General features: G+C 39.4%; 1 protein-coding gene and 1 long non-coding RNA gene across 6 annotated transcripts in view; one reads left to right on the forward strand and one right to left on the reverse strand.

Annotated features, from left to right (window-relative positions):
• fli1 (Fli-1 proto-oncogene, ETS transcription factor) overlaps nucleotides 1-24,528 on the forward strand; it is a 107,510-nt gene that overhangs the window by 40,705 nt on the left and 42,277 nt on the right. For 4 of the 5 annotated variants that reach the window (XM_061972711.1, XM_061972712.2, XM_061972715.1 and 1 more), the window contains 2 exons: nucleotides 5,261-5,415; nucleotides 6,159-6,362. In XM_061972711.1, coding sequence (XP_061828695.1) covers nucleotides 5,261-5,415; nucleotides 6,159-6,362 — 359 coding nt within the window. The remainder of the gene's footprint in view (nucleotides 1-5,260; nucleotides 5,416-6,158; nucleotides 6,363-24,528) is intronic. The other variant, XM_061972713.2, reaches the window with a different exon arrangement.
• LOC133614604 (uncharacterized) overlaps nucleotides 23,142-24,528 on the reverse strand; it is a 230,264-nt gene continuing 228,877 nt past the window's right edge. The window contains exons 4-5 of the long non-coding RNA XR_009816600.1: nucleotides 23,317-23,371; nucleotides 23,142-23,214 (exon numbers count right to left, since the gene is read on the reverse strand). This is a non-coding gene — a long non-coding RNA (uncharacterized lncRNA). The remainder of the gene's footprint in view (nucleotides 23,215-23,316; nucleotides 23,372-24,528) is intronic.

The raw sequence follows: 24,528 nt of genomic DNA on the forward strand, positions 1-24,528 counted from the left end.
GATGTGCAGTGATGTTTTCAAATTATCGTAAGTCTTAAACTATACAAAGTACAAACTGTATTTCAATGGTTGGAATCTACGCTTTTGCATGATATACTAGTTACTATGGTAATCTAAGTCACAGCAGCTCAGACGAGGCACCAAGCAGTGTGGGTGGGGAGCGTTTCCATACAGTGTTTCCAGAGCGGCCAGCCTGAAATGCGGGTGTCAGGGACAACGCGGAAGGAGATTTTTACAACAAAGTTCTAAAGATAAGTGATATATCAGATTGTAGGAGGGGTTTTTTTTACCCTTCGCGTTCATATTTCGTTGTTTGTTGTAATTGTAAAATATGTCGATCGAGAGGCTGTGTGACGTTCATATGTTGTCAATATTCAGTGTTTTATCGTTCATCGTTAATATTGTAAATCACACATTCTTTATTTTCATGTACATTCAGGGTGTCTCGTTCAGCAAAAAAAATGTAAATTCCATTCCGTTTCTAAGGCGGTCTGTCGTAACGTTTTTAGCTCTCAATCAGACATTATGTGAGGTTTTGTATTAGTGTTCCTAAAAATACATATACCGGCCCCCAGACACATTTTTTTCTCAAAATCTGGCCCCCCCGAGTGAAAATAATTGCCCAGGCCTGGCCTACACTGATAATTAAAATGTCATAATCATTGTATAATGTTGTGATTGTGTCTCTAGTTAGTTGATTATGACTATGATAACACAGGAAAAATATTCTATTCAAATGAAAATAAAAATTCATACCTAAATGGGATGATACAAAGCAATGTTTTAGTATAGCATTTACTGAAATAATTCCCTGATTACGTTCAATTACACACAATTTAAGAAACATGTTACTAGAATAAAATAACAAAAATGCAACAATATACGAAAATTGGAACACAAAAATGTCAAAAATAAAACAAAGTGTGCCAGAGTGAGCGGTGGATAGAGATGCGTTGTTTGCACAGACTAGACGAGATTCTGCGCTCGCATAAACTGAAGAAAAGCGAGTATAATGGTCAATGGTAAATGGGTTATACTTAGAGATGTCCAATAATATCGGCCTGCGTTAAAATGTAATATCGGAAATTATCGGTATCGTTTTTTTATTATCGGTATCGTTTTTTTTTGTTGGTTTTTTCAATTTTTTTTAATTAAATCAACATAAAAAACACAAGATACACTTACAATTAGTGCACCAACCCAAAAAACCTTCCTCCCCCATTTACACTCATTCACACAAAAGGGTTGTTTCTTTCTGTTATTAATATTCTGGTTCCTACATTATATATCAATATATATCAATACAGTCTGCAAGGGATACAGTCCGTAAGCACACATGATTGTGCGTGCTGCTGGTCCACTAATAGTACTAACCTTTAACAGTTAATTTTACTAATTTTCATTAATTACTAGTTTCTATGTAACTGTTTTTATACTGTTTTACTTTCTTTTTTATTCAAGAAAATGTTTTTAATTTATTCATCTTATTTCATTTCATTAATTTTTTTAAAAAGTACCTTATCTTCACCAAACCTGGTTGTCCAAATTAGGCATAATAATGTGTTAATTCCACGACTGTATATATCGGTTGATATCGGTATCGGTTGATATCGGTATCGGTAATTAAAGAGTTGGACACAATTGTGTCCGTAAGCACACAATCATGTGTGCTTACGGACTGTATCCCTTGCAGACTGCATTGATATATATTGATATATAATGTAGGAACCAGAATATTAATCACAGAAAGAAACAACCCTTTTGTGTGAATGAGTGTAAATGGGGGAGGGAGGTTTTTTGGGTTGGTGCACTAATTGTAAGTGTATCTTGTGTTTTTTATGTTGATTTAATTTTAAAAAAACAAACAAAAAAACCCATACCGATAATTTCCGATATTACATTTTAACGCATTAATCGGCCGATATATCGGACATCTCTAATTTAATTTGTTATTTAGTCAGGTTTGGTACAGGTGTGCTCACATGTGCTCCACTGAATGCTCAAGGAGTTTTTGCGTTTGCTCACGCATATGGAAAATTAGAGGGAACATTGTTTGAGGGTACCCATAATACGCCGATAGGGAGAAGTTTTTATTTACACAATGAGTCGGGTGTGTCTTGACCTCCGTGGCGGAGGCTCCACCGAACCCCTGAAGCCGACTATACGAACCCCTAGAGTTCGTCTGAGTCAGATGAATACTCAGCAAGAACATACAATAACAAAGTTCAACATTCTGTATGGGGCGGCATGGCTCGGTTGATATAGCGGCCGTGCCAGCAACTTAAGGGCTCCAGGTTCGATTCCCGCTTCCGCCATCCTAGTCACGGCCCTTGTGCAAGACACTTTACCCACCTGCTCCCAGTGACACCCACACTGGTTTAAATGTAGCGTAAAGATGTAGATGATGGGTTTTACTATGTAAAGTGCTTTTTTTTTTATATGTCATATAAATATAATTCACTTAACATTTCACTTCTATTACTGATCTAATTATGAATTAGTTTTTATTTTTGAATGTATTACTTATTTATCATTTAGTTTACAACATTGAAGTATTTCAATTACTCGTCTGTTCAAATTGTCACACAATTCCATAAAACATTTTGAAATACCCGTTCGAGCACAGTTGGAAAAGTTTTGATTTGGTACTAGTACTGTTTCAAATGTAAACGACACCCATCCCAAATCATAGCCCTTTTACGAATGGATCTCTGCATTCCTCTAGGTTGCTGGCAGGTGTGAGTGATGGGAAGAAAAGCACTGAGCCACAGTAAAGTCAAACAGCGGTTTGCAGTTATCGTAATTTCAAGACTATAAGGAGCTACTTTTTCCCCACGCATTGAACCTTGTGCTGTTTACCATGCTGAAGCTAACTCATTGATTTATCCGGGTTCACATGCCGCCAATAAATTTAGCCCTGTCGCCTCAAACAAATGAAATAGCTGAACATTTCACGGTGGACCAATTACATTTTTCACACTAAATCAAATGCACTCACACAATCAGTCAGCCAGCCATTTAGCACGACATGGACTCACCCTCATCATGGAAGAAACAACAAAATGCACACAACACAGCCCAAAAACCGAAGAAGATGGATCCGGGCATCGGAAAAGGAAACAGCCGCCTCACGAAACAAAAATCCATCACCACTAACGGGCGCAGAAAGACCGCGTGCCTTAGAAGACGACTTCAGCTGTTTTAGTGCCAGCAGAAGAAGAAGGCTACTTACGGCACTGTCATTTGTAATTATATATAAATATGTAATACAATATTTCATGTTTAAATTACTTGAATAGACTTGTGCGGCCGATATACCTGTATGTACAAAATAAAAATCTGTCCAAAAATTAGATGGGTGCGGCTTATATTTAGGTGTGCTCTACAGCCCAGAAGCTAAGAAACATAAAAAGAAAAAAAATACCGTATTACATAAAATCTGCCTGCTTTTCAAGCAACATGGGTGAAATCCAGCGCTGTCCAAAAAGCACCCTGGACTTGACACCAAAAACTGAATATGCTGCACAGTTAAATGCCAGGAAATTGAAAAATGTTCCCACAGGTTCAAAGGACTTCAATCGACGCCTTCCGGGTTCACATGTCGCCAATAAATGTAGCCCTGTCGCGTCACCAGCGCGACATGGACTCACCCTCATCATGGAAGAAACAACAAAATGCACTCAACACAGCCCAAAAACCGAAGAAGATGGACCCGGGCATCGGAAAAGGAAACAGCCGCCTCACGAAACGGAAATCCATCACCACTCAGAAAGAGCGGGTGCCTTAGAAGACGACTTCAGCTTTTTTAGCGCCAGGAGGAGAAAAACGGAGAACGCGCTCAATGACTTTTTCTAAAAGGCTACTTACTGTATGCCGTGTTACAGGCACTGTCATTTGTAATATCATCCATCCATCCATCCATTTTCTACCGCTTATTCCCTATTATATATAAAATACAATATTTCATGTTTAAATTACTGGAATAGACTAGTGCGGCCAATATATGTACAACATAAAAATATGTCCAAATATTAGGTGGGTGCGGCATATATTTAGGTCATACTTGCCAACCCTCCCGGATTTTCCGGGAGACTCCCGAAATTCAGCGCCTCTCCTGAAAACCTCCCGGGACAAATTATCTCCCGAAAATCTCCCGAAATTCAGGCGGACTGGTCCGCTTTCCCACAATATAAACGGTGTGCCTGCCCAATGACGTTATAAGTGTAGAATGATCGAGGGCGAGTTCTTGGTTTCTTATGTGGGTTTATTGTTAGGCAGTTTCATTAACGTCCTCCCAGCGCGGTAACAACACACAACAACAGCAGTCATGTTTTATTCTACCGTAAAGCAGTTCGTCTGCCGTAAACAGCAATGTTGTGACACTCTTAAACAGGACAATACTGCCATCTAGTGCATTTGATGAAAGCACTTTTGTGCGTGCCACACAGCAATGCATCATCAGAGAGGGTGTTCAGCAGGGTTAGAAAAATAGCGACAGAGAATAGAACAAGGATGGACAATTCAACCCTTAACTCAACAAGTATATGTGTAAATAAATGAACACTGAAATTCAAGTATTTATTTTATATATATATATATATATATATATATATATATATATATATATATATATATATATATATATATATATATATATATATATATATATATATATACACACACAATAAAAGAAATATATATTTATAGCTAGAATTCACTGAAAGTCAAGTATTTCTTATATATATATATATATATATATATATATATATATATATATATATATATATATATATATATATATATATATATATGAAATACTTGACTTGGTGAATTCTAGCTGTAAATATACTCCTCCCCTCTTAGCCACCCCCCTCCACCACGCCCCCCACCACCACATCCCGAAATCGGAGGTCTCAAGGTTGGTAAGTATGATTTAGGTGTGCTCTATAGCCCAGAAGATAAGGTATACACCTTTGGGTCCCGAAACATAAAACGAAAAAAACTTTAAAAAAATACCGTCTTAAATACAATCTGCCTGGTTTTCAAGCAACAACATTGGTGAAATCCAGTGCTGTCCAAAAAGCACTCGAGATTTGACACCAAAAACTGAATATGCTGCACAGTTAAATGCCAGGAAAATGCTAAATGTTCCCACAGGTTCAAATGACTTCAATCGACGCCTTGAAGTGTGTGTTTTCTTTGATGTTCAGTGTCTTTGCTTGCCATTCAAAAACGGTTTCTGTCCATTCTTTCCCTTCAGCAGGGAGTCTCCAGTGGACTGCAGTGTGGGTAAATGCAATAAGCTGGTGGGGAGCAACGAGACGTCTCAGATGAACTACGGAAACTACATGGACGAGAAGAACGTCCCTCCACCCAACATGACCACCAATGAGCGAAGAGTCATCGTACCGGCCGGTAAGCGAAAACATACAACCTCTAAAGTGGAGTTGATGTTTATGTTCGTGCATAACCAGACTTGATATACAGGAGCAATGACTTTGTGCTGCTGGCTTCTGTTTTGATAGTAGGTTGCCAACGCTGCCCCTTATTTTTATTCAGCCGTGTGCCAACGTTTCATCTCTCCCTCGAGAGTATTGCCGAGTGTGTACAAGTAGAAATATGTGTTGGCTCTGCCAGAGCTATATTTTCTTTTAACAGCTATGGTTAATCATTAAATATGCGCCATGAAGCTACAAGTGCAGTTTCAGGACTGTAGAAGAACTTGATTCTCCAAAACAATCCGAAGAAATTAAGCAAGTCTGAGGAAGGAAGTTGACTCTAAACTGTAACTACTGTAGACATTACACAGAGGCTCTACCGTGACTGCTTTGGATTCCAGATTGTCTGAGCAGCCTATTAAACACGCACTACGGTGTGTGTTAAGTAAGTCTCTCCAGATGTATCTTGATGTAAGAAATAAAGACTCTGCCTGTCAAAGTCTACTTCACCTGATACATTATCCAGTCCCCCGCGCTTAAAGGGGGACGAAGAATTATTTATAACAAATAACTAAGCCACGTCCGCGCCTGATAAATCATTCCATTTCCAACTTGTTCATTTTTTCCTATTCCTTCGCGCCACCAGAGACACGACTCTTAACTCCGCTTCCATCGCTCTTTCTCAGTCCTGCACGCAATAAACTATCTTCTGTCCTTCAGATCCTTCATTGTGGTCCCAGGACCACGTGCGCCAGTGGCTGGAGTGGGCCATCAAGGAGTACGGCCTGTTGGAAATCGACACGTCCGTGTTTCAGAACACAGACGGCAAGGACTTGTGCAAGATGAGCAAGGACGACTTCCTTCGGCTCACCACCATGTACAACGCCGAGGTTCTTCTCTCTCATCTCAATTACCTCAGGGAAAGTAAGTGTCCGTGTGGAAGAACTGTGTAGCAATCCTTTGCATGCACATTGTGACCAACTTTCTTTGACCACATTTAATAACGTGTATGTTGCACAACACAGCAGCAACACAACCAATGTCGTACAGCGCTAAGGACCAAACTGCCTAACCAACGTGTCTACTAGGGCTGTCAATCTTTGGGCACCACACGATTCAATTCGATTTGATTGTTGGGGGTAACGATTTGATTCGAAATCTACAAACCCCGTTTCCATATGAGTTGGGAAATTGTGTTAGATGTAAATATAAACGGAATACAATGATTTGCAAATCATTTTCAACCCATATTCAGTTGAATATGCTACAAAGACAACATATTTGATGTTCAAACTGATCAACTTTTTTTTTTGCAAATAATCATTAACTTTAGAATTTGATGCCAGCAACACGTGACAAAGAAGTTGGGAAAGGTGGCAATAAATACTGATAAAGTTGAGGGATGCTCATCAAACGCTTATTTGGAACATCCCACAGGTGAACAGGCAAAATGGGAACAGGTGGGTGCCATGATTGGGTATAAAAGTAGATTCCATGAAATGCTCAGTCATTCACAAACAAGGATGGGGCGAGGGTCACCACTTTGTCAACAAATGCGTGAGCAAATTGTTGAACGGTTTAAGAAAAACCTTTCTCAACCAGCTATTGCAAGGAATTTAGGGATTTCACCATCTACGGTCCGTAATATCATCAAAGGGTTCAGAGAATCTGGAGAAATCACTGCACGTAAGCAGCTAAGCCCGTGACCTTCGATCCCTCAGGCTGTACTGCATCAACAAGCGACATCAGTGTGTAAAGGATATCACCACAAAGGGGTCAGGAACACTTCAGAAACCCACTGTCAGTAACTACAGTTGGTCGCTACATCTGTAAATGCAAGTTAACACTCTCCTATGCAAGGCGAAAACCGTTTATCAACAACACCCAGAAACGCCGTCGGCTTCGCTGGGCCCAAGCTCATTTAAGATGGACTGATACAAAGTGGAAAAGTGTTCTGTGGTCTGATGAGTCCACATTTCAAATTGTTTTTGGAAACTGTGGAAGTCGTGTCCTCCGGACCAAAGAGGAAAATAACCATCCGGATTGTTATAGGCGCAAAGTTGAAAAGCCAGCATCTGTGATGGTATGGGGGTGTATTAGTGCCCAAGACATGGGCAACTTACACATCTGTGAAGGCGCCATTAATGCTGAAAGGTACATACAGGTTTTGGAGCAACATATGTTGCCATCCAAGCAACGTTACCATGGACGCCCCTGCTTATTTCAGCAATACAATGCCAAGCCACGTGTTACATCAACGTGGCTTTATAGTAAAATAGTGCGGGTACTAGACTGGCCTGCCTGTAGTCCAGACCTGTCTCCCATTGAAAATGTGTGGTGCATTATGAAGCCTAAAATACCACAACGGAGACCCCCGGACTGTTGAACAACTTAAGCTGTACATCAAGCAAGAATGGGAAAGAATTCCACCTGAGAAGCTTAAAAAATGTGTCTCCTCAGTTCCCAAATGTTTACTGTGTGTTGTTAAAAGGAAAGGCCATGTAACACAGTGGTGAACATGCTCTTTCCCAACTACTTTGGCACGTGTTGCAGCCATGAAATTCTAAGTTAATTATTATTTGCAAAAAAAAAAAAAAGTCTATGAGTTTGAACATCAAATATCTTGTCTTTATCGCGCATTCAATTGAATATGGGTTGAAAAGGATTTGCAAATCATTGTATTCCATTTATATTTACATCTAACACAATTTCCCAACTCATATGGAAACGGGGTTTGTATTCTCGATTCAAAACGATTCTCGATTCAAAATCAATAATTTTTTGTAACATTTGGTGCCAGTTCTATGATTAACTACATGCTTTGATAAAAAATAAATGATTAACCCTGATAAATGTATATTTTACTTAAAAGAAAAGTATTTTTTAAATAAAATTCTACCCAGACATTTAATAAAATCTAAATGTAAATTTAGAAGCTACACTCTTTCCTAAGGTACATTTATATCAGTGTTCCCTCTCTGCCCCCATCAATAATTTTTAATAACATTGGGTGCCAGTTCTATGATTAACTACATACCTCCATAAAATACCCTGATACATTTATATTTTACTTAAAATAAAACTAGTTTTGCTTTAATAAAATTCTACCCATACATTTGACAAAATATAAATGTAAATTTAGAAGCTATGGTCTTTTTTTTCTAAAGTGAATTTATATCAGTGCTCCCCTCCTTCGAAGATGAAAACATTTCAAGTCCCACTACTCTCTACAGCTACTATAAGTAGTATCATTTGACTATAAATTGTTATAAGTACACCTCCGCATAACATTGCATACAGTATGTATTACCATTAAAGAAAAAAAAAAAGACGAAAGATATACTGTATAGATCAACTTACAACGAAGAGTAACTTAACATTTTTGTTTTAGTCCGTAACAGAAAATATTTAAACTTTGCCTGAAAAAAAACCAAATCCTTATTTAAACTATAAACATTTTATAACTGACTTGAGCCATTTGATATGTACTGGGTGGGGGGTATTGGTCCCCTCCAAGGTTTCTCATTGTACGGTATCCTACTGGGTTGAGTATTTTCTTGCCCTGATGTGGGATCAGAGCCGAGGATGTCATTGTGGCTTGTGCAGCCCTTTGAGACGCTTGTGATTTAGGGCTATAGAAATAAACTTTGATTGCTTTGATTGATGCTCATATCTATACCACTTCTATAGCTAGACCTGTGTCGATAATGCATTTTGCCGGACGATATATATTTCCCCCAAATGATTGCCAATAAAACAATATTACTTTCAGCGCTATATTGAAACCAAACTGAGCACTAATATAGCATTAAACATAATATTGCTTTCACATGCAAAAAACTTAGATTTCTCATTAGGTTTAATTTTTTACCATTGTATGGTCAAGAACCTATAATGATCTTCAATAAGTAAACAACCAACAAAATGGACTCAATTTCTGTTGAAGTGCAATTGTTTTTTGCCATCCCTTTCCAACATATTGGGCATACTTGTTTGTTTTTCTGTGCGGATAAGCTCATCTTTCTCAGTGGAGTGATTTGAAACCGAAATATTCCCACACCAGAAATGTTGGCTTTGCAATCATATTTTTTTCTCCTAACCCTCTGGTTACCTCGCGCTGCTTTTCACTAGCGAGTCCCGACTAGCGAGGCTATGTGCGTAGAGAATAGAATGCCTTTTATTGTCACTATACACAGGTACAATGAGATTAAAAACTCCACTATCAGTGCGACAGTCTACAAAATATGCAAAACATAGGAAGAAAAGAAAAAGTAAAATAGTGCAAAAGGAGGTAAGGTGCAAGTCCAGTCCTGAGAATGGTTTCTGTTCAATGTGTTATTTACAGGAAATAAATATTATACTATGTACATATATACAGAAGCACTCGGATTGTGGATGGAAAGTAAAAATTGCACACAGCGAGGTGCTAAACTATAAAATCAGTGCCTATGAGAGTTCACCGTGGTCATGGCTTTAGGGAAAAAAACTATATATCGTGTGTGCGTAAACTAGACGACCCACTTCTGCCCACTGAGACCAAGATTATGGATGACTGACTCTGTTAATTTAATTCTACAGGAGTGAACCCTCTTGTTCCTCTTTCGAAGCGAGAGACGAAGAAAACAATACCAATTTATCGACGACGGCAAAGTTATCAAGGTCATTTTCATTGCTGGTTGGATGAAGTGATTTATGTCTTAGACCAGGGGTAGGGAACCTATGGCTCTAGAGCCAGATGTGGCTCTTTTGATGACTGCATCTGGCTCTCAGATAAATCTTAGCTGACATTGCTTAACATGATAAGTAATGAATAATTCCGCTGGTAATCACAGTGTTAAAAATAATGTTCAAAATATAAAACATTCTCATGGATTTTAATCCATTCTTCCATTTTCTACCGCACCTGTTCAAGAAGTCACATTATTGGTAAGAAGTATTTTATTTATTATTGGTTAGCTTCAGAATAACAATGTTATTATAAAGAATAAGAAACGTATTGTAGTCTAAAAATGTTGGTATTACTTAAAAATGCATGCATTTAGTTGTATTCAGTGTTAAGAAATACTATATGGCTCTCACGGAAATACATTTTTAAATCTTTGGCTTTCATGGCTCTCTCAGCCAAAAAGGTTCCCGACCCCTGTCTTAGACTTAGAGACTTAGACTTCCTTTTTATTGTCATTCAAATTTGAAATTTACAGTACAGATAACAACGAAATTTCGTTACATAAGCTCATGGTAGTGTAGGATAAAAAAGCAATAAGGTGCATGTATAAATAAATAAATAGGTTACTGTACAGATAAATGTATTGCACTTTTCCACATGCGTCCACGTTTATGGATGTATGTTATATTGTCTTTTTTATTCCAGCGAGTTAATCCATTTTGGGGGGAGTTGAGGGGATAATTTAATTATGATGCGTTCAAGAGTCTTACGGCCTGAGGGAAGAAGCTGTTACAGAACCTGGAGGTTCTACTTCGGAGGCTGCGGAACCTCTTTCTAGAGTCCAGCAGTGAAAACAGTCCTTGGTGGGGGTGGGAGGAGTCTTTTCAGATTTTCTGAGCCCTGGTCAGGCAGCGGCTTTTTGCGATCTCCTGGACAGGAGGAAGAGGAGTCCTGATGATCTTTTCCGCCGTCCTTACCACTCTCTGGAGAGACTTCCAGTCTGAGGCATTGCAGGCTCCAGTCCAGACAGAGATGCTGTTGGTCAGCAGGCTCTCTATAGTGCCTCCGTAGAATATGCTGAGAAGGGGGGGAGCTGTGCTCTTTTCATCCGACGCAAAAAGTGCATGCGCTGCTGAGCTCTTTTTACAAGTGCGTAAGGGACCAGGTTATATTGTCAGTTATCTGCACCCCCAGGAACTTGGGGTGCAGAGAACTGTCTACTGTCCCCTGTCCACTACTACACTCCGCTGTGCTGTATTCCACATGGTCCTCAGAAACGAGTCCAGGTGCATCGCCTGGGGAAGCACGCTAGGCCAGTGTGTCCAGGCAACTAAATGTGAGCTTATTACCTTTGAAGAGGCTCTCGATGGAATCCCGCTTCATATGTTTCAGCTGGGGACCCAAAGCAATTTGCTGCGGCAGTATGCAAATGCTTTTCAAATCAAAAACATACCATGTGGCCAGGCTAATATTGCGTAAGTGCACCAGCTCGGTCGCAGTGATTATCCCCGAGAACTATTGATGAATACTTTGCGTTCTTAGCGGAAAAAAGAAAGGACTTTTAACGGCTAAAGAATATCACAAAGGGTGGAGTGATTGATACCGCCACTAAATTTACCATTGCTCCCAAAATGTTGTGATGTAATGGGAACTGTGCTTTCGTGGGTGTCAACAGTTTTCCCCGTGCACGTTGTCAGGGCAGAGAGGGACGCTTGTCATGAGTATAACAGCCTCATTGTGCAACCGGCTGGATCTGTCTGACCGCCACGAGGCACAGCACTTTTCATTATGGCCGCCGGCTGCACGACTTAGCCACGGCTTAGGCGTGCTGTATCGTGACTTTACCCGTTTCTGCCCCCCCCCCACCCCCACCCTAGACCTTGTGCGCCATGGAATCCTCTCCGCTCGCCCGTTTAAAATTGCTTTGGATCCCTTCCCGACAAACAAAAGCTATGAACGCTCCCTTCCCGTGCTTGGACTGACCTGCTTCGGAGCAGCTGTCTGGGAAGCATATTATTGACACTGGGAAGCCTACGGGGGCAGGAGGAGCTAGCGTTAGTAGCAAGGGAGGCAGACGAGGATGATGGGATAGTCGAGGCTTCGTGCGGACCCTGCAGGGACAATGATTTGGTAACTAAATCCATTTGTTCGTCATAGACGAGACGTCCAGAGGGGGGGGAAAAAACCCTCTGGATTCACTCATGAAGGCTGGAGGTTGGCCGAGTTTCTCAAATAAAAATTGATGGAGGCGACGATTGAGCCAAACCTGGATGAATGAATGATTACAGGTCACGTGACGCGTTCATTCATTATCCCTGACCCACCCCTGAACAGTAGATGGCTGCAATTATTTTACAGACATCTGTGTACATCATGCTTTAGCTCTGTTTATTGAACCTCTGATTAACATTCCACACAGTCATTAAGTCCTGAATGTAGACCGGCCGCAATAGCCGGGACGCACTTCCCCACCCCGCGGCCATTGCGTATCCAAACACCGCCGCCGTGTTCCTGCGCCGGATACATCATCCAGGTACTCAGTGCCATTCGCTAGCACAATGAGAACATGTGTCTCGGGCGAAGCAGCTGCTCGCAGTAACAAGCGTAGTTGCCAGTGTAATATTTTGGCTTCATTCTTAGTCGCGGATTTTTATAAATGATGGCTGTCCACAACCCAATGTGCTTTCAATTTGGGGCGCAATTGGAGAATTTGTTCAAATTAGTCTGTCGGGGAGGGACTGTGGACTGTTTGCTTTATCGCACCCACGTAGGTCGGTTTGATACCACATGTGCTGGGAACAGAGCGCGGCGAGGGGGAGAAAAGAGGAGACGTTTCAGCAGTATCAAGAGAAAAAAAAAACTGTGGGTATGACTAAGGCTGCATTCACACTTGAGGTCTGGATCAAAACATTTAAAAAAAAACAAAAAATACTTGGTGTGCACTTTGGTGTGATTCGCTCTGTGTTCATCCTGGTATTTTTGTCCAAGACCAAAGACTGTGCAGTAAAGAACAAATGCATTAAGTGTGGACATACTTGCCAATCCTCCCGGATTTTCCGGGAGACTCCCGAAATTCAGCGCCTCTACCGAAAACCTCCCGGGACAAATTTTCTACCGAAAATCTCCCGAAATTCAGGCGGAGCTGGAGGCCACGCCCCCTCCAGCTCCATGCGGACCTGAGTGACGTGTCGACAGCGGCCAGCCTGTTCTCGCGTCCGTTTTCCCACAATATAAACAGCGTGCCTGCCCAATCACGTTATAACTGTAGAATGATCGAGGGCGAGTTCTTGGTTTCTTATGTGGGTTTATTGTTAGGCAGTTTCATTAACGTCCTCCCAGCGCGGTAACAACACACAACAACAGCAGTCACCTTTTCGTCTACCGTAAAGCAGTTCGTCTGCCGTAAACAGCAATGTTGTGACACTCTTAAACAGGACAATACTGCCATCTACTGTACATGCATATATGACAACAATGACATCTAGGGTTTTTAGAGAGTGCAGTGCACAACTGCTATACTATATATATATATATATATATATATATATATATATATATATATATATATATATATATAATAAATATATATATATATATATACATATATATAGCTAGAATTCACTGAAAGTCAAGTATTTCTTATATATATATATATACATATATATATATATATATATGAAATACTTGAGTATTTCTTATACATATATATATATATATATATATATGAAATACTTGACTTGGTGAATTCTAGCTGTAAATATACTCCTCCCCTCTTAACTACGCCCCCAACCACGCCCCCGCCCCTAACCAAGCCCCCCTCCCCCAGACCACGCCCCCTTCCCCACCCCCCACCTCCCGAAATCGGAGGTCTCAAGGTTGGCAAGTATGAGTATGGAAGACGTGACTGGCTAGCTTTTTTGGCTTATTATGTGACGTCATTAAAATGTTTCAAACCAAAATTCAGTCTGAGATACTGTAATTTAGACAGCACATTTAGACAATTGGGCAACGTTCACACTGCAGGGTCTGATGTCCAATTCGGATTTGTTCTTGTCGAATTCGATCATTTTATGTGGTTGTCACATTACAAAAACAAATGTGATTTCTAATGTGAATGCAACCTGACCTGTATGCAGACATGACATCATGACGTCGCACACACTGCAGTGTTTACGGAAGTAAACATTTATTCATTTTCTTTTTTTTTTCATTTATTAATTTATTTCAGGCATTATTCCACTCGGTCTGACTACTGGTGCATCTGTGGCAATTTCAAGGATTTAGTGCAATCAAAGTCAACATTTTCTGAACCGAATTATTGCATGTAGAAGATAAAGAAGGAAGAGGACAAGTATTTTGGCTCTGGCAGTTTTACGGGATATTTTGCTTCGATTTCTGCATGAAGAGCAGTTGAAGACAGAAGTGTTGGAACTTTCATGTCAGTTCCTAAAACATTTTATTTTCACCTGTTTTCTGCTCATTTGTCAACTATGTATTTTATAACTGTTATTTTGGCGAATAATTATGACGCTTATTGCTTTTTGATGACGTTTTGGTCTGGTGAATATATATATATATATATATATATATATATATATATATATATATATATATATATATATATATATATATATATATATATCCGATTTATATCCACTTACGAAAAAGCCTGGGTCATATATAAAAAATTTGGAATTGCACTGTTCACACAGACGTGAAAAAAATCTTATACAGGTCACATATCGGCAAAATCGGAATTGACCTGCAGTGTGAGCGAGGCCTAAGATTTCAAGAAAGGCTTCCAAAAAGATCCAACAGATTTTCTCTGACATATTTGTCATTTTTGCATGTGTTGTTGCGTCATTTTAAGACTTGAGGTCAAGTGAACCAAACGGCACCATAGCTCCCTTGTTTGGTGCACAGTAGATGATCACGTTCACACTTACAGTAGGGATAATTAGCGTTTACTTTTGAACCTATCCCGCACCAATTCCAGGTGACTGGAATTAACTGCTAGGCAGTGGTACCAATTCGGGCTGCAGCTATTGATAATTCAATCCATTTTGTTCAATTAATCGAGTAATCAGATATAACGCACTTTATAACATCAATGTGTAGGGAAAATAGTTGAAATAAAAAACATTATAATTCTGCTTTCCATACAACTTCCTTTTTTGTCTAATAAATGCAAATTATCACAATTTAAATTGTAGTTTAACATGTGTGCATTAATTTTAAAAAAAGCTCTTCGCTGCCACACAGATCATGGCACCCACACACCACTGCTTTATTGCAGAGGCCGTGTGGAAACGATGTCCAGGCACGGTCCAAAATGTATCAATTTGTATTATTTACACTCAAACGTTTAATCGAAGCAAGAAAATATGAATCAACGCTTTTTTTCTAATCCATTTACCGTATTTTTTGGAGTATAAGTCGCTTCGGAGTATAAGTCGCACCGGCCGAAAATGCATAATAAAGAAGGAAAAAAACATATATAAGTCGCACTGGAGTATAAGTCGCATTTTTGGGGGAAATTTATTTGATAAAACCCAACACCAAGAATAGACATTTGAAAGGCAATTTAAAATAAATAAAGAATAGTGAACAACAGGCTGAATAAGTGTACGTTATATGACGCATAAATAACCAACTGAGAACGTGTCTGGTATGCAGTGTTGGGTTGGTTACTGAAAAGCAGTAACTAGTTACAGTTACTAGTTACTTCATTTCAAAAGTAACTCAGTTACTAACTCAGTTACTTACACCAAAAAGTAATGCGTTACTGTGAAAAGTAACTATTTAGTTACTTCTTTTTGTCTTTTTTTTTTTTTTAAAGCTCCCATTAATGCCCTTTTAGCCTTCATTTCAGTACTGTTATTGCACTGGAGAATAATACAATCTGTTGATCAACTTGACATGCATTTGCATCACTGAACTCTGCTAAGCAATGTGGTCTACATACAACACACAAAGACAAAGATATGTTACAAAGACCAATTTGTTTCTGGCCAGAACAAATTGACAAAACTATTTTAAATAGCTGCAACATAACGTACATACGTAACAAACAGCATAATAACAGCATAGATGTAAACCAAGAAAGGCACACACTACATACACAAAGCCTAACCAGGCATTTTCTTCCTCAAGTAATTCTGATACAAAATCATGTCTGAAGCCCAGAAGACTCTCCACATTTCCCCAGTTTTAGTTTAGAGATAAGGAAAAATTGGCCTGGCCCACTAGGATCCCTCTTTATGTTTGTGAACTTTATAGTCTATACATTTAGAGTGATGTGATAATCAAACACTCTAGAAGTCTAGAATGAAAGAGTATATAAGAGAATTGACAGCAACGTTCCCTCTCAGGAGCGCGCCTGTGCAATTGTGCACTGCTCAAGCGTCCTCTGCGCACGGCAAATCTATGCCACGCACAAAATCAAATAAAAAAATAAGCGCATAACAATTTTCGACACGACACGGACACGACAGAGAAAACCGTTTTCGTCATCATTGTTCAAATATTGTAACGTCTGTCGAGACGCTTTGAGGACATGAATTCCATCCATCACTTTACTGAGCAAAACTCTTTATTGTCGGCCATAAACACATCACCAAAACATTAGTAAAAAAATGATATCTAGCAAAACTGGTCATTTTCTGCAGTACAAACCAGACCAAAAGTAACTTTGTTTTATCAACAGCTGCCGCTCGCTCTTTCTCACGTGCGCCAACACTTGCACATATGGCACTGAGCCAGTGATGCGTTTACAGCCACACAAAAAGTCGGACAACTCCAACACCACACATAAAGTGTAATTCCAGGTCGTTACACTATGATTTACCAATCAAATGTGTGCTTATTCTAGTGTCATTTATTAGGAATCTTAATTTATAAATATTAATCATTAAATGCTGTTAGTATATTAAATAAATACTAATAAAAATAATTTTTTTACAAACAGGAAGTTGCAGGAATGTACACATGATCCCCTGCTTACATCTCATTGTGCAACATGTGAATGTTTTAATGGGAACTAAATGCAATGTCTGAAAGGGGTACCAATTATTTCCAAAGCAGGACCTCCACCCAGACAAACAATACAAGTACACAGTTCATGAAAAACAATATTTGTTGTTATTGTCATTGTAAGTGGGCCTAAACACTTATATTAGAAATGGAAATGACTGCTGTTATTTGATTATAATAATAAGAGAATGTTGTCTGTCTATCTGTGTTGGCCCTGTGATGAGGTGGGGACTTGTCCAGGGTGTACACTGCCTTCCGCCCGAATGCAGCTGAGATAGGCTCCAGCGACCCCGAAAGGGACAAGCGGTAGAAAATGGATGGATGGATGGAGATTGAACTTGTTATTTAGTCAGGTTTGGGACAGGTGTGCTGCTGGTGTAGCCACAGTGTGCACGTCTAAAGTTGCTCACATGGGCTCCACTCAATGCTCAGGGACTTTTTGCGTTTGCTCACACACATGAACAATTAGAGGGAACATTGATTGACAGAGTGTGTGTACCTTCAGCGGTGAATGATGAGAAGAGGCAGAGTTAATCCTTAAGTGGTGAAGGTGAAGTGGCATCAGAATCTCTATCTCTCTTTACTAGCTTCGTCGAAGCATGTTGCTTATGTAGCTTGTTTCAGCAGATTTGAATTGCTGTTTTGGGCAGTAGATGGGATCTTTGATCCAAAGCACAATTTACATTTAACTAAAATGTTCTTTTCTTTGTGCTCGACAAAAGAAAAGTAGTGAAAATATCTCCATGTTAGCAAACTCGACTTCTGGCTCCGCCATGATCAGACACGCCCCCCCCCCCCCTCTCCACACTCACACGCACACACACCCACACAGAGCGCATGTGTCTCTCTCTTCTCCGGCTTGACACAAGAAGAATCAGAACGATGACAGAGCAGCGCTCCGATAAAACACACTTTATACTACATAAAAAGTAACGTAAAATAACGCAGTAACGCATCATGTAGTAACGGTAACTGAGTTACTGAAAATAAAAAATAACGCGTTAGATTACTAGTTACCGCCGAAACTAACGGCGTTACAGTAACGCGTTACTTTGTAACGCGTTAGTCCCAACACTGCTGGTATGTTAACGTAACATATTATGGTAAGAGTCATTCAAATAACTATAACATATAGAACATGCTATACGTTTACCAAACAATCTGTCACTCCTAATCAATAAATCCGATGAACTCTTATACGTCTAGTCTCTTACGTGAATGAGCTAAATATTATTATCTGATATTTTACGGTAATGTGTTAATAATTTCACACATAAGTCGCTCCTGAGTATAAGTCGCACCCCCGGCCAAACTATGAAAAAAAACTGCGACTTATAGTACAAAAAATACGGTAATCGATTAATCGTTGCAGCTCTAGAACTAATTATTGGTACTTTTTAAAGGTGTTAATGTGGTAATAAAGTTGTTTACTTTTAATAAATACATATTTTTTTAATCAAACATTTAACACTGAGCTGACAATGATAACGGTGCTGTTTTCTTACACTTTTGGGTCTCAATTACAAATATGCATTCAGCTCAGCTTGTCCTCGGTGTGTCGCCATAGCCATTGAGTTGAATGTGCCAGTCTTGTCTTTTGTTGAGTCCTACAAAGTGTTTGTACTGTAAGTACTGTATTTATTACACACCAGCTGTTTGATTGCGACGTGAATTTTAGTTGTAGTTTGGATGACCAAATTTGGAGGTTTTGAAATTGCCATGTACAATCGCAAAATGTTAATATCAGTAGCACGTTTATGGCATATCCAATGTAAATTAGCACATTTTGGATGGATGGATGGATGGATGGATGGATAGATGGATAGATGGATAGATGGATAGATGGATAGATAGTACTTTATTGATTCCTTCAGGAGAGTTTTCTCAGGAAAATTAAAATTGTACAGAATTTTTCGAGATCGAATTTTAAAAGTAAAAAGTAAATAATGGGGATATAAATGGAAAGAAAATAGATAGATATTACAATAAGAATAAAAATAAAAATGAACAATGAGAATAAAAATATAACAGTAAAATAAGAATATAACAAGAGAAACTAGGCAGTAGTGACCATGTTATGAACAAGTATTGCACTGTTATTGTTTTGCATCCCCTGTCATCCTAGTACTTCACTTATCAGATATTTTGATAAGTGAAGGATTACTTTGTATCAGGCATGTTTGTTTAGTTGGTAGAAGCAGTCTTCTATGAATACGCGTGTTTGTCTGCAACCGGAAGCTACGTGACGGCCAACAAATATATCAAAATAGGGCACCTTTTGATTTTGTGTGAATCGATACCTGGTAGTGAAGACGGCATTTTTTTTAGGTACGTATAAAAGTAGTGAATTTGGCACCCATCCCAATTCACACTTAACAAAAAGAACCGTATGGTACGAGTTGATCGAATGCAACAGAGTTCCTTTTCACCAAAGAAGCAAACATGTCTATTATGAACGCAGACACAATAACAATAGAAAGTCAGCTTACTCACTTTGCGCATGGAAAGTCTCTGAGTCATGACTGAGCACCATTAAAAAACAGAAATACTGTCGCTATTTCTTGTGTATCTGGATGGATTACAGTGGGAGTAAAGAACAAAAAAAAAAGAGCTGCACCACACTGTTGCTGAGTGGGGGACATTCTCGAGCCCTCAATAGTTTATACAGACCATAAACATCTGGCCTTGAAGGCTGAGTAGGGAAAACGTTTCTCCCTCCCTTTCAACCCTCGCAACATTTTTATTGAGCTCCTTGCGCATGAGTTTTCTTTCTATTGGCAGGCTATCATTGGTGCGCAGGGCCTGGCCGTGCGCCCTGTTCTGTTAGCCGTCTGCTGCTAGCCATGCACCGTCGCAAACAGAGCTACTATGCAGCTGCTCACTTTCAAAAACGTGGGACATCAGACGCTCAGCGCTACCAAGAATTTATATCACTTTTGCAATAAGTGGAGATGCAGATGGCTCCTGCCAAATAAGAATGTTGATATTGGACAATTGGATAAGCAGTTGGACAGACCCTGTGGCGAGATACAGTGTATTCCTGCTTTTCTCTTCAACCTATGGGGATTATCCACACATTTTTTTATAAGGCTCATCCCGTGCACAGTCAAGGGGGGGGCTTGGAGCCAATCCCAGTTGATTTAGGTTGACAAGCAGGTAACCCCCTGAACCAATCAGCAGTCAGTAACAGGGATGGACTACCACTGGTTGATGTGTTGATGGGTCAGCCAGTGGCCTAATGGTTAGAGCAGTGATTTTCAACCACTGTAAGATACAGTCTGGTGTGCCATGGGAGATTATCTAATGTCACCTATTTGGGGTAAAAAAAATATTTTTTGCAAACCAGTAATTATAGTCTGCAAATGATGAGTTGTTGAGTGCTGTCTAGAGCTCGGCAGAGTAACCCTGTAATACTCTTTCATATCAGTAGGTGGCAGCAGGTAGCTAATTGCTTTGTAGATGTCGGAAACAGCGGGAGGCAGGGTGCAGGTAAAAAGGTTTCTAATGCTTAAACCAAAATTAAACAAAAGGTGAATGCCCCTAAGAAAGGGCATTGAAGCTTAGGGAAGGCTATGCAGAACGAGACTAAAACTGAACTGGCTACAAAGTAAACAAAAACAGAATGCTGGACGACAGCAAAGACTTACTGCGGAGCAAAGATGGCGTCCGCAATGTACATCCGAACATGACATGACAATCAACAATGTCCACGCAAAGAAGGATAAAAACAACCGAAATATCCTTGATTGCTAAAACAAAGTAGATGCGGGAAATATCGCTCAAAGGAAGACATGAAACTGCTACAGGAAAATACCAAAAAAAGAGAAAAAGCCACCAAAATTGGAGCGCAAGACAAGAACTGAAACACTACTCACGGGAAAACAGCAAAAAACTCAAAATAAGTCAGGGGGTGATGTGACAGGGGGTGACAGTACACCTACTTTGAGACAAGAGCTATATTGATGCATGCTTGGTTATGGTTTAAAGTCACATCCAACAATTGCGACAACGACTTTTTTCTGTCAACTGAGTTTCGTTGTTTAATGATTTCTGCTGGTGGTGTGCCTCCGGATTTTGTCAACACAAAAAATGTGCCTTGGCTCAAAAAAGGTTGAAAATCACTGAGTTAGAGTGTCCGCCCTGAGATCGGTAGGTCGTGAGTTCAAACCCCGGCCGAGTCATACCAAAGACTATAAAAATGGGACCCATTACCTCCCTGCTTGGCACTCAGCATCAAGGGTTGGAATTGGGGGTTAAATCACCAAAATGAACTCGAGCGCGGCCATCGCTGCTGCTCAATGCTCCCCTCACCTCCCAGGGGGTGGAACAAGGGAATGGGTCAAATGTAGAGGGTAATTTCACCACACCTAGTGTGTGTGTGTGACTATCAGTGATACTTTAACTCCTTTCATTGTTCCTCCTTGGTGAGTCAAGTCTTCGTTCTATATGTTCAAGGGGCGTTCCCTCTCAAGTGGCTGCGAATGTTATTCTTATTTACTTGATCCTTATTAGTTTAAAACGTAAAGCTGAGATTCCTAACCGTTGGGAAAATACAGAATTACAATGTTTATGTAAAAGTGAAATAAGTGCACAATAGCTTCTCTTGGAGCCAAACACTTGGTCAGAGACAGGCATGAACAAACATAGCTTGTTAGCATTAAAGCTACAGACACAGGAAACATGTTCCTGGTAGGGTTTACTTAAAGCACTTTTAAACGTCTAAAATCCAGGATCAAGGCTACATTTTGGACAACAGACTACTAATTTACTGTAGCATCTCTGAGACGTATTCTAACTTGTTGACCAATAAGGGTTGGTCTGGAACTGGGCAAGAAGCTACTACCTATAGGAAGCAATACGTGAAGCTGGGCGAAGACACGTCTAAAGCTCTTCATTTATATTGCGGCGTACCTCAGGGATCAACACTGGGACCAAACGTGTTTAATCTCTGTACAAATTGCATTTGGAAAGTTATAGAGGACTTAAAGGTAGTATTATTTGCAGATGATACGACCACATTTGGTTCAGTAGAGAACTCATAGAAGCCAATACAAGTAATAACAGAAGAAATGAACAAATTTGACAAAAACAGACTATCCTTGAATCATAGTAAAACTAAAATAATGCTATCTGGTAACAGCCGAAGAGAAAGTCAAACACAAATTCAAATAGACAGAGTAGACATTAACAAGGTAAAACAAATCACATTTGTATGAATAATAACAGTTGATAAAATGAACTGGGGATGTCATAAAAGTACACAACATAAGGTGGCAAGAAATATGTCAGTAATGAATAAAGCAAAAATATTTTCTGGACCAAAAAATACTCCATATTTTCTACTGCTTGCTAGTGTTACCGTATCTTAGTTATTGTGAAGAAATATGAAGAAATAACTACAAAAGTGCACTTCAATAACCAACCGTGTTGGGAAAAAAAATAATGTCGATATTAGATAACACTCAAACCCTTTACTATTTGAAATTATTGAAACTAAAATTGAGCAACATAAAGCAAACTATAATCTGCTACCCAAAAATGAACAATTCTTCTTCTAAAAAAAAAAGGAGAAATATACAATAGGAAAAATTCTACTTAAAAACATGTGTATGCATGTTAAAGGGGAACTGTAATTATTTTTTTAAATGTCGCCTATCGTTCACAATCATTATAACAACGGATAAAAAAAAAAAGCATTCTAAATATTAAATTAACATAAATAAAAGTTTGCTTACAGCGGAGCCAATGGGAGCTCCACTATTCCGCCCATAAAATCTAATAAATAACCATTCAAAAAGGCCAACAATACCCCGTTTACAGTTTGAGACTTGAATATTAACCAAGTATTAATGACATTGTTATTTTAAACGCTAACACAGACAAACTATTTACAACAGCGACGTGATCACTACCATGTGTCCCTATGTTTACATCATCGAGTGGTTTGCTGCTTCCTCACTGCCCTGCTCCCTGTAAGTTTATTGTAGAGCATAAATAATGCATCTCACCTGGAAAGTAGAGGGCTGAGAATATAATCCGACAAGTTGGGACACTTTGACTGGCATTTAGGACCTGGAACTGGCGAGAATGACACAAAAAGCATTAGACTGATGAGGGTCCAGCCTTAGACTGATATTTTTTTTACTCTTCCCCCCTTTCCAAATATCACCTTTTTCCCACCTTTTTTAAGGAGCGCTGTAAGTGGCTGATCCGTTGGCGGTCGCGTCTTGTCCCCCTGTAACGTGAAATTTCAGTTCTTATATGTTTTGTACATGTTAAAGAATGGACAATAATAAAGCATCTTGAATCTTGAATCTTGAAAAAGCTCTTGTCACTCCCCCACACCCCATTTCTTTGCGAGGATTAAGAGACATTCTTCATCTAAAAGATTCCCGGGCGCGGCCACCGCTACTGCCCACTGCTCCCCTCACCTCCCAGGGGGTGATCAAGGTTGATGGGTCAAATGCAGGGAATAATTTCGCCACACCTAGTGTGTGTGTGACAATCATTGGTACTTTAACTTTAACTTTTAAATAGGAATATGAACATCCTAGCAGTCAGCATCCTAATGACAGCAGACATTGTACAGTACGTGTTGCTTTATTTTGTTTGATGGCTCTCGTGAAATCTGCAGTGGGTAATAATCAGTGATGAAGAAAAAAAAAAGCAAATGTGATGTTTTTTTTAATTAATGCGCCACATATGCTTAAAATGGTCAAAATACGTACATATTAAATGTTATTATAAATGTGCCTGTTACTACATTACATATATACTTACACCATGTACATAAAGCCCTAATGGAGATTTCTGGATGTTTTTTAGGTGCACTATAGGCAGAATAGAGCGGCTCCATTTTAAGCAGACTTTGGATCAAATGTATTTATTATTTAGAATGCCTTTTTTTTAAATCCATCCATCGTCATGTCTGTCATAATGATTGTGAACAATAGACAATATTCCAAAAAAAGTCAAACAATGTACTAATATGATCCAATTTAAGAAACTGTTCAAACATAACGTTTACAAAATACAAGGAAGAACAATCCAGATAAACATCTTGAACTTTATCAGGTTAGGATGATATAGGCTCTGCTTCTTCCTACTCCTTTTCAGACATGTTGTAATGAGAAACTGGATATACACTATATTACCAAAAGTATTTGGCCACCCATTCAAATGATCAGAATCAGCATGACTGTGCACCAGTGCACAAAGCAAGGTCCATAAAGACATTAATGACAGTCTGGTGTGGATGAACTTGACTGGCCTGCACAGAGTCCTGACCTGAACCCGATAGAACACCTTTGGGATGAATTAGAACCGAGACTAAGAGCCAGGCCTTCTCGACCAACACCAGCGTGTGACCTCACCAATGCGCTTTTGGAAGAA

This window comes from Nerophis lumbriciformis, linkage group LG17 (assembly GCF_033978685.3).
Source record: "Nerophis lumbriciformis linkage group LG17, RoL_Nlum_v2.1, whole genome shotgun sequence".
In the NCBI taxonomy this organism is placed as follows: domain Eukaryota; kingdom Metazoa; phylum Chordata; class Actinopteri; order Syngnathiformes; family Syngnathidae; genus Nerophis; species Nerophis lumbriciformis.